General features: G+C 54.3%; 1 protein-coding gene across 1 annotated transcript; it reads right to left on the reverse strand.

Annotated features, from left to right (window-relative positions):
- Positions 1–1,736: 1,736 nt before the first annotated feature.
- On the reverse strand, positions 1,737–6,350 carry MLN (motilin; the record flags this gene model as incomplete). The annotated part of the gene is given in 4 exon segments (XM_081295408.1): positions 1,737–1,757; positions 1,759–1,818; positions 4,655–4,771; positions 6,234–6,350. Coding segments are annotated over 4 exon segments (315 nt in total).
- Positions 6,351–11,130: the final 4,780 nt, after the last annotated feature.

The raw sequence follows: 11,130 nt of genomic DNA on the forward strand, positions 1-11,130 counted from the left end.
CCCATGGAAGGCTTGGGTGTTCCTCAGGAGAATTCAGAATACCCTAAACATGGGCCCTTTTGGAAAGTCGGAGTCTTCTTGCCCTGGTGACCATCATCCGTGGCTGAGCCCTTGCTCGTGGCGGGTGGTGAGGTGGCAATACAGAGTGGACACTGCGTCTAGTTGCTGGTAACCTATGGGTGGAGGGAGCTGCGATTCCTGTAGGGCCCCAGTTTATAAATAAATGAACATTCATTAATGTAAAATTAAATTAGAATGAAATTTCCCATCCGGTTTTGTTTAGAAGGCAGAAATAAGTGGGTTGGCTGTGCAATTTTGCTGCAGATGCTGGAGTATGTAGTCACAAGGTGATAATAATAATAGTAATTTGTTCTTTGCTGGTGCCTCGGTCCCCAGATCTCAAGGCAGATATTACCACCTTGCTTTTGCAAAGGCTCATTGAGGTTAAAGGGCTGGTTGGAAGTTACTCAGCACGGGGTTGATGCAGAGGCCCTGAAATCCTCGGGCCCATCAGACCTTTAGCTTGTCAGTACACAGAAAAAAGACCAAGATTCAAGAGACCTGGATTCCAGCCCTTGCTTTGCCATCTCTCTGGGCTTCAGTTTCTTTGCCCATAATGGAAGGGCCAGACAGATCCTCCCATTCCACCAACCCGAGTTAATATTTGAACTTGATACTTACAAAAGGCACACATTTTGCTAATGTATGCACCATTTATGGCCAGTTCCTCAGCCCCCCTCCACTTTGCCTCATGACCTGAGTTTGCCCTTTGGAAATTAGAATATTAAATAAAGGAGTCATCTCTGTGTATTTCATGCTTTATTTGCTCGTGAGGGATCTGCTTTGGAGAGGGCCCTTGGCTTCAGAGGCCAGCTGTGGGTGGGGCAGGATTTTCGGCTCATCCAGGTGTGTAGGGCTTCCTGGGGGGGGGTCCACCTTTCTCCTAGGAGCGTCATTTGGCTGCTGGGGAAAAGTACAGAATTGCTGCTCTGTAGTGTCCACAGAATGCCTTCTAAAACCTGCTGCAGGTCGGGGGAGGAGGGCACTGGGGGCGAGGGATGGGCGTTTTGGAAGGCACTGGAAGCTCTCTCTAGCCTGGGGCAAATCATTTAACCTCTGGGTTTCTCCCTCTCTAACACCACTTCCTCGAGTCTCTCGCCTCTCCTCCTGAACAGGAGAAGTAATTAGTGGTTGTTTGTCAGACAAGATCTAGCTTTGCACAAGTATCTCGGGCAGACCTTGAATCGGCAAGGCCAAATGGGGCGCAGGACTTCGATTTGCAGAACAGATTAAAAAAAGGAAAAGCTGATCCAGAGTTCCCGTTGCAGCAGCCTCCTGGCCTCGGTGGTGCTTGGGAAGGAATGAGAATATCTGGAGCCGGGGAGGCCCGGATTGATTTGTCGTGGCCCTCTGCCAGAGGACGTCTGGAACTGGCCTGAGCCTTGGAGGCTGGGGCTTGAGACGGCCCCTGAGCTGGAGGATGGGGCCACTTGGCCACCAGCAGCCATCAGCTCGCCCTGTGATTGAGTGTCCTTCCCTCTGAGATGGGGCTGTGCCCCAGGAGAGAAGGCAGCTCCGTTCTCAAGTGCGAAGCAGAAAAACAAACAAGCTGTCCTCAAACCCTGCTGGGGGGGGGGGGGATGCCTGCTACAATAGACCACCAGGGTGGGCGCAGGGAGCCGCAGAGACCCCGTTGCGCTCCGCCCCCCACCCACCCTTACCGGGCAGCGCCTCGCTCAGCAGCCCTTCCAGGGCGGCCCGGTACTTTTCCAGTTGCTTGGAGTTCATCCTTATTCCAATTTCCACAGGAGCAGTCAGCTGTGAAATAAGGCAGCTTTAACAAGAAGAGAGAGGCGTGGAGAGGGCCGTTAACCCCTGAGCGCCCTACAGGTGCCTGGAGGGCTTAGGGAGCCGCTTCATCCTGCTGGTGGCCTATCCCCTGGGCCGCAGGGTCTCACTGAGAGTCCTAGCTCCAGTCCCAGTTCTAACCAGGGGGCAGAGTCCTGCTGAGACTTCCCCCTGAGGTGGAAGCTGAAACCCGCTGGGTGGGGCTCCAGGAACCCCGCCTGGCTTTCCACAGGGAGGGAACCCACCTCCCCTAACCAACAACTAAGCTCAGCGGGGCCCAGGCTGTTTCCAAGGGGCTTATCTATATTAAATGACCCTGTGAGGTGCAGCCTGTCAGAGGGCCCATTCTGCAGATGAGGAAACTGAGGACAAAGATGACGAGTACTAGCTTCAGGCCACACAGATAGAGCAGCCCAGGAAGAAGACATTATGGGGGCCTGGCTGCAGGGTCTGTGCTCTCTACCCACAAGTTTCTCTTGTAGGTGGGGACACAGTGGGACCTACAGGAGCTGTCCACCAAGAGGGGTGCTTATGGCCTTGAGGCAGAGCTAGGGGTGCTGGCCAATCTTGCCCTCACCCCCTGCACTTCCTGGGTCAATGGTTTTGCTGCACAAAGCAGCTCACAGACATGAGATCCCTGGTTTCTCCGGGGAGAGTGGCCCAGTCTCCTGGGGTGTGGAAAAGAGCAGACCTGTGCTCTAGGTCCTCAGGGCTGAGGTTCCTCATGGGTGTCTCTGTGGTCCTTGCTCCAAGATGAGGAGGTTGTACTGTAGCCCGGGAAGGACCTCCCAGCCCTGAGTAGCATGGATGTCAGGCGACAAAAAGGGGTGTGTGTGGGGGGGTTCCTTACCCCACGCCTCCCCAGGAGGGACATCCGTTGGCTGTATGTGTTCTGTGTCTCAGGTGAAGTTAGAGGCCATTCAGAGGTGCCCTTGGTCCCTGCCAGTGGCCTGATTCACCCCCGTATCCTCCATGACCGTGACTGTGGTGAGTGCAGGGAGGAAAGGAGTCCCATCCTGCTGAGTGCAGTGAGAACTTGGAGGTCCCTCTCTGGGCCACACGCCAGTCAGAACTGGAAAGCTCCCTGGGCCTGGTCCAGAGGGAGGCATGAGGTGAGGAGCCTGGCTCACTCTGCCCCACTCCTGTGTGGCCCAGCAAGACCCTCACCCTCTCTGGCTTGGGATTCCATCTGCTCCCTGGTGACTCCCACGTTACGTCTCCAGCCCTAACCTTGCTCTTGAATCCAGACTTGCACGTCCACCTGCCTGTGCAACATCTCCACCTGGATGCCAGCAGCAACTACAGTTCCCAGGTCCAGCCTGACCTCCTGATCTTCTCTCTCCCGCTCTCAGCCAACAGAGGCTTTGCTCTCTTAGTTAGAAGCAAATCTGCCCTTCTAGCTGTTCTGGCCACAAACCTTGAAGTTGGTTTTTATGTTTCTCTTTCTTCATATTCCAAAACCATTCTTTCAGAAAATCCCATGGGCTTCTACCTCTAAAATATTTCCAAAATTCAGCCACTTTGTCCTTCCTGTACCGTGACCTCCCTCCAGTTTGGGCTCTCTCATCCCCCTCCTGCCTTCTTGGTGGTCTCCCTAGTTCTGCCTTTGCACCCTAGGTTCTCAACATAGCAGCTTGGGAAAACCCTTTAAAGTGTAAATCAGATTATGCCCCTTCTCTCTTCAAAGGTCCCCAAGGGCTCCTACCTCAGTGGAGTGAACTCAGTCTAAACAAAGCCCAGTCAGCCTCCTTGCTCTTCCCGAATGCACCAGGTCCTCCTCTGCCCCAGGACCTTTGCATTGAGGTTTCTTTTGTTTGGACAGCTCCTCTCCCAGACATCCCCAAGGCCCACTGCACCTTCTCTTTAAGTCTTTGCACTAATACTATCTATTCATGAAGCCTGCTCTGCCCCCCATTTAAAATTGCAACTCGCCTCGCCTCCTCGTCCTGCTCCATCTTCCTCCATATAGTGCCTACTGATACCGACCATGTTACAGTGTTTATTTATCTTGTTTGTGGTGTTTCCTTTCAGTACCTTTTGCTTCTCCACAAGGGGTGGGGATTATCATCTGTTCTGCTCTCTACTCTGTCCCCAGTGTACATTGTAAAATGTACTTGTTCATTGCCTGAATGAAGGCGTCTGTGAAGCTGGAGAGCTGTCTGTGCCGGGCAGTTCAAGGCCCCCTGCAGGCCGGACAGTCCATGCCTTCCAGGGTCCCAGGCCCTGGCCAGCTCCTGTTCCTGCCTAAGAGGGGAGGGAGGGAACTGCTGCCCTCAAGATCTCTCTCCTGAGGATGCAGCTGCCTCTTGACTGTCTCTGGTCTCCATTTGCGCTGCCCTAGATCTTTCTAAGTTGGTCAGGTTGCTGCTTTGAACCCCAATTGCACTAGGCCCTGCCTGAGCTGTCCCCACCACCTCTTGCTCTTCCATAAGCCCAGCCATGAGGCCGAGGGCCCACAGTGCCCCTGAGCCGGGCCTGTGCACTGCTGCTCTTTCCCAAAATCCTTTGCTTCAACTCTGCCTGGGTGGCTCCTTCTCTTCACCAGGTTTGAAATAGATGTCGCCTCCTCCAAGAGGCCTTCCCTGTCCCTCCCCTGCACAAGGCAGTGCCCCAGACTGCCCCCAGCCACTCCCAACCATACATTCTTCCTTGGTGCCTAAAATGATTAATTTGTCTCCTTGGTGGTGGCTGTGTCCCTCTACCAGGATGGAGCTTGTTGCTTGGATGTCCTAGAACATTCCAGGGCTGGCTGAGGTTAGTGGGCCCTGCCTCCACGGGGCTCAGTTTCTCTTCGCTGTTTTCTTACCTTGATCATTTTGTTTTCTTCCTCCTCTGAGGTCTCCTCGGGGTCTCGGGAACCTGCCTCCTCAGACCTCTGCCACACGCTCAGGGATTTCTTTTGTCCTTTGTTCCGTTCCTTTTCCTAGGGGCACAGCATTACGTTGCACATAACTGCCCTCCCTCAACCCACCAGAGGCCCCCGTGCCCGTCTCCAGTCGCCCAGCACTGGCCTGAACTCCCAAGGACAAGAGAACCTTGTCACCAGGTGTCTCCTGCTTGAGCAGTCGCAGGTACCTGACGCTGAGGACCGCCCTTGGAATTGCTCGCCCACAGCCCGGCTCCAAGGGGAGCGCGCTCCTTTGCGGTCAAAACACTGCACCCAGATTGTTACTGTTAATTAAGTTAAAACGCTGAGAATAACGGCCGCCCTCGGTGCATATTAAGTGTGAAAATGTGTCTTTCGTAGCCGAGAGCCTATAAAAAAGGTAGCAAGACAGCCCAGCCTGTGAGGGCGCCATGGGGTGGCCCAGAACTCGGAGTCCCTGGGAAGTGATTTATAAGAGGCAAGACAGGGAGATGAATTATGGAAGAAGGAGTTTGCAGCTTCTTCATAAAAATCCCAGCGCCTGGCAATTACGGGAAGGAAAACCGTGCAATGGATGAATACGTCGAGTACTTTGGTTACCAATTTGCTAACTTGTGTTCCACCGAGTTTGTCTATTTCTATCCAACACCAAATCTTATCTGGCACACTGAGTACCAGGTCCCCAGGACTGAGATCAGACACACCCCACCCCTCTGGTGTCTCTAATGGCACTCTTGGGATTCTGCTATGCACCAGCTGAGGTGGTGATTCGAGGAGATGCGTTGTCCTCTGGGGAGAGTGAGCGGCTGGGGGGTGTGGGAGGAAGGTCTGTGTGTGGGGGGATATCTGCCCTGGTGGGGGAAGCTGGGTTCAGCCAGGTCTCTGCAAAGGACCCCATTCCTTGGGAGTGTGGAGACCTGTCCCACATGATGTGTAGGCAGGGACAGGCCGTGCCACAGAGCCATGAGACCCCTACAGAACTAACACACACCTGGCCCTGCTGGGGCTTTGGTCTCAGAAGGGCTGGGGCACAAAAGTCCCATTTCTTCCTTTCTTGGTTACAGGGAGTCAAATGTCCACACAGACACCAGACAATTGGGGGACAATTCATCTCCTCTTGCTCCATGATCTCTCTTTGCCTTCGACTGTTAATTTTCCGTGATTTGTGGTTTGGGTCCCACCTCCGTCTGCTCCATGAAAGCAGGGATGGGGCTTAGATTTCCTGCGTGATTAGGCCCCTCACCAGGGCAGCCCCTGGCACAGAGAGGCCCAGGAAATCGTAATTGGCTTGTTAATTGTTGGTCTGAAAGACAGGCAGGGATGGGAAAGGTATCACCCAGGGAGCCACTGACATGGAGGGACCACTGGCCTTCAGGTTCTCTGGTCCTGACACTCTCCTTGGTGGCCCTGGCATAGGTCATTGAAGGTGGAGAGCTTGCTTCAGAGATGCCAGCCCTGATTCAGCCTGGGCCGCTCAGGGACTGGCACAGCCATGTTACCCGCCCACAGGACTCCTTACCTGCATCCTCTGGAGTTCACTGTAGGTGAAGATGGGCATAAAGGCTTCTGTCTGGGAGGCCAGCATGGTGGCTGCATGCACCACCAGCAGGGCAGCCATGGCCTTGCAGGACACCATCCTGGAGCTGGCCAGGGACAAGGGGCTCTTGTCACTAGATTTAGGGCATGGTGGTAGACTGCTAATCTGTTTTGGTCCACACTCCAGCTGTGTGACCCTGAGCAAGTGGTTGGCCTCTCTGAACCCAAGCTTTCCCTGATGAACTCAGGGTACCCTCCCTGCCCCAGAGTGGTGGCCGCTGACCAAGCTCTTGGGAAAGGCCGCCCAGCCTGTGCCATACACTATGCAGCCCTTCCCTTGGATAGGTGAGGTCTTCTGGGGTCAGCTGGTCTCCTTGTGAGGCAGGAGGGACCTCATTGCGCAAATAAAGAACTCCTAGATTATCAACAGAACCCAGGCGGCACCCCTGTTCCATGCACTGCTTGGGACGGTTAGAGACGATCCAGGCTCATCAACTGCAGCTCTACCTGGAAGCCTCTGACCAAGACCCCAGGTGCACAGGAGAAAAGGCCGAGACCTTCACCCAGGCAGAGTAAGAGCCAGGTGGAAAAAAAAGAGTTCAGTGGGGTGCGCATTGGCACTGGAACACGTCCCTCCCCAGCTCCAGGGCATCTGGCTGCCTGGTGGCCACCATCCAGAAGCAACAGTGTGAGGGCCTCCTCCTTGCAAGCTGCCAACACCCCAGGATGCTGAGAGGGTGGTGGGGTGTCCTGGAAGTGGGTGTGCCTGGAGTGGCTGGCAGGAAGGCAGGCTGCAGGGGACCCCGGTGCTGCCAGGGAGCAGGTGGGTATGGGACTGCAGGTGCTGAGACTTTGAAAGGGGTCAGAATGGTCCTGGGTGGCACAGCCGGGCACATTCCAGCTTCCACCCAGCAGCACCCCCCTGCCTTCTTGCCATCCCTGCTGCCTTCCTCGCCCACCCTCTGCCTCTTCCTCCCTACTTTCCTTTCTCTTCTTTTGGTACCAGGGATTGAACCCAGAGGTGCTTAACCACGGGGCCACATCCCCAGCCCTTTATATTTGTATTTAGAGACAGGGTCTCACTGAGTTGCTTAGGGCCTTGCTAAGTCTCTGAGGCTGGCTTTGAACTTGTGATCCTTCTGCCTCGGCCTCCAGGGCTGCTGGGATTACAGGCCTGCGCCACCACACCCAGCCCTGCTTTCTTCCTCCTTTCCATTTTAATACCACAAGCAAGAACACAAGCACTCAAACACCCGAGCCTCCATCCTAGGTGCCTACGAATTCCCAATAGGTTGGGGAGGACAGTGGCCCATGGAAGGTCACCTCTGGGAAAGCCCAGGCTGGTCAGGGGCCCAGAGACAAGAGCTGCTCTGAGGATGCTGGGAGTGGCGGAGCCCCCATCGCCAGCCCCTCCTTCCTGTCTTTTCCCTGTGGAGTCCCCAGGGCCCTGTTTTCCCTCCCAGCAGAGACGGATGTGTCACATTTGTGGGTCCCATTTCCTTCACAGAGGTGCTTAGATCCCTTCCCATTCTGCTGTTCACATTTAATTCACTCCATAAGAATCAATAAAACTTTAAATAAAAAAGGCAAAATCCAATTGCAGCTCATTTTCTTGAGCCACTGGCAGCAGCACATCAGCTGCGTTCACTTGCGCTGGCCGCTGGGAGGGGGAGCTGGACAGAGCGGAATCCCCTCCCCCACCGCCAGGATGGGCTTCGGCTTTCAAGGCTCTGCGCTGGATGAAGGGGACCAGGGGACCGTCCCCCTCCCTGGACAGCTGCTGTCCCCAGCCAAGCCTGTCTTGCTTAGCTGTAGGGTCTGCCTTGGGACTAGATTGTTCTTAACTTTCCAGAGCTAAGCTGCCAGGCCGAGAGGGAGCCTGGGTCCCGCCGAGCTTGGGCTTGGGTTTCTGGGCTACTGTGGATCTGCTCGGAGCTGCACCTGGCTGCCTCTCTCCAGCCCCCAGCCTCAGCCCTGCGGCTGCCCCCTGTGGGGGACTTTAACACATTCCCTTGGGAGTCAGCGCAGAGCTTTCCCTCTGAACCCAGCTAGGGCTCTGAAGGTGGCAGAGGGACCCAGGGCAGGGTCAGCTCCCCCACAGCCCTGCATGGAGCTGGCTCCGGCTGGAACCTCTGTGTTGGCAAGTCCGGCCCTCTTCCTCTTGTGGCTACTCACCAGCGAGGTCTGATGGAGGCTGGAGGGGTCTCGGCTTGTCCTCTAATGTCCCACTAGTCTGACGGGCCCTTATATACCTCCCTTCTTCTCCTTGGGGCCCATTAACCTTTGCCCACAGCGTTGGGGGCTCTGGGTGGGGAGCTGGATTCTTGAGGCTCATGGAAACCATGGGCAGGGCCCGCCATGCCCTGGGCTTCTGGGGATTTCCTGGAAGGCCTCTTTGGGCCAGGGTTCCGTGGAAGCCAGCCACGTCCAGGTGGCACTCGTGGGTCCACTTAAAACTCAGTGCCACTCAGAGGGTCATTTTATCAAAAGCCTTTCTTTTTTCCCCCTTAAATATGTGGTGTTTTGAGCATCCCCAGGCCAGCTCTTCACTGATCAGATTCTCTGTCAGCTTGTCAGAGCGATGCATCAGAAAGAACTTCTTTTTGGTCTTCCTCCCCAATCCCCTCATGAAAGAAAGGTGTGTGTGTGTGTGTGTGTGTGTGTGTGTGTGTGTGTTGGGGGTTTCAATCAATTAATGAAGATGACTGAGTCCAGACCCAGGCCTGTGCAGGGCCAGACTCCACGAGGGAGCAAAGGTGACATAGAGGGGGTGGGGGACACAGAGGCTCTGGATGTTTGCAGTACTGGGGTGGCCCAACACCCAGGCAAGAAATGTCTTGTGGTCACTGTGTAGTTCATACAGTAAGGGTAGAGATGTGAAGAGGGAAGGGGTGACTGTGACCCAGGGGATCCCACTTGCTGCTGCTGCCGGCCAGTGTCATTCCCAGAACACGATATTATTCAGGGAGTGCTTGACAGACATGTTCTAATTAAAATCAGCAACCCCATGAGGTTGTGCTCTCGTTTCCCCATTTCACAGATAAGGAAACTGAGGCACAGTGAAATAGCCCCTCTGTGACCCCGCTGCAAAGTCACTTCATATACCGGTCAAGGCTGGGTGTGGCCAGGTGTGGCACAGGGTGGGGTGGGGGATGCAGGGCATGCACAGGTGGGAGGATCTCACAGAGGGTGGGAGCTGCACAGGAAGTCCCCTGTGTGGGCTGAGAGCCCTCAGCTAGGCCCACGGGTGGGATACTCAGGAACCAAGCAGAAGGATTTGATGGAGGGATACTGGGTCCTTAGGGTATCTTGAAGCGTCTGTAGTGAAAGCGTCATGCTGGAGGCCACTCGAGATGGTTGAGGCTTTGGAGCTGGGAAAGGCTGAGGTGGGGAACGGTCTGGGTGTGGAATCCCGAGGCTCAGGTAGGCTGTGGCCACTTCTCCAGGGCCACCATGCTGGCCGTTAGCAGCTCCCGAGGGGCTGCCTCAAATCTCCAGATGGGGCTCGCTTCATGCCCAAGAACTTCTGCCCTCTCAGTCCTCTGGCTTTTCCCTTCAGAAAGAAACAAATGTTCACAGCGCTTCAAACCCAACACAGATAACCTCTAAATTCCCCACTCAGCGAAGCTTAATGGAAACAGATGGCGGAGGCTTGCGGCTTGCTTCCTGCCAGCAGGGTCTCTGTGCGCGGCCATCTACTCTGCATCCCCAGTCGGACCTCCTCCAGCATGCTGGGCTGGCAGAGTTGGTGGATGTGCAAGGAAATCTCTGGAATCTCTGGGATTTATCTTGAGGAATTAGAACTCTGAATGCCCCGGTAGAGCTGAGCCCCTTAATCTGCCTGATGGGGGTCTCACTGCCCCAGTTTCAAGAGGGGCTTTTAAGATGAGGTCACTGTGATGGGCTGGGAGGTGGGGGGCTCCACAGGTACTGTGGGTTGTTAGGATGAGGCACAATAACACCTGCATCTCTCACACCTAGACCAGAGCTGCCACCTTTTTTATACAGCCTGTGAGCTAGCAATAATTTTTTACACTTTTTTTAAAATTTATTTTTTAGTTGTAGTTGAACGCCATACATTTATTTTATTTATTTTTATGTGGTGCTGAGGATCGAACCCAGGGCCTCACACATGCGAGGCGAATGCTCTACCACTGAGCTACAACCCCAGCCCTACACTTTTTAATAATTAAAAAATCCAAATAATATTAAGACACATTGAATTTAATTTTCAAGTTTGTAAGTAGTTTTCATGGGGCACACCCACTCTCGTGTTCAGTGATGCATTATCTATAGGACCACAACGTCAGAGTTGGGTCACATGACAGAGACCTCATGGCCCACAAGGCCAAAAATATTTAGTATCTGGATATTTATAGAAAACATTGCTGGTTCCTGACCTCAACAGCAACTGGAGTATATAATAAACAACAGCCAGACATTAGTCAGCTTTTTAAAATCTCACAAGAGGTCGGTATGGTTATCGTCCCATTTCACACATGGGAAAGCTGAGGTGAAACAACCAGCCCAAAGTCAATGGCAGCACCAGGATTCCAACTCAGGGTATCTGGCTTCTGAATTCAGGTTTTAACTCCTGCTTTTCAGTTTCTCAGCTCTGGGGAGTTGACCACATCCAGGTGTACAGCCGGGGAAGATACGCAGTGGCCCCAAGCGAGTTCACCAAACCTGCTGCTGTCTTCCTGAGCAGCCTAAGGCATCTGAGTGCACCACAGTCCGCAAGCTGCCCAAGCAGCCAAGGGCATTTGTTCCTGTGTGTGCTTCGGCTTGGAGAAGTTGGGCCTGGGCTCGAGGGAGGACCCGTGGTGGGCCAGGCCTATTTGTGCAGCAGAGGAGAAAGTCCAGGCTGTTTCCTGAGGCCC

The sequence above is a fragment of the Spermophilus citellus genome (assembly GCF_964194105.1).
Source record: "Spermophilus citellus genome assembly, chromosome: 5".
Classification (NCBI taxonomy): domain Eukaryota; kingdom Metazoa; phylum Chordata; class Mammalia; order Rodentia; family Sciuridae; genus Spermophilus; species Spermophilus citellus.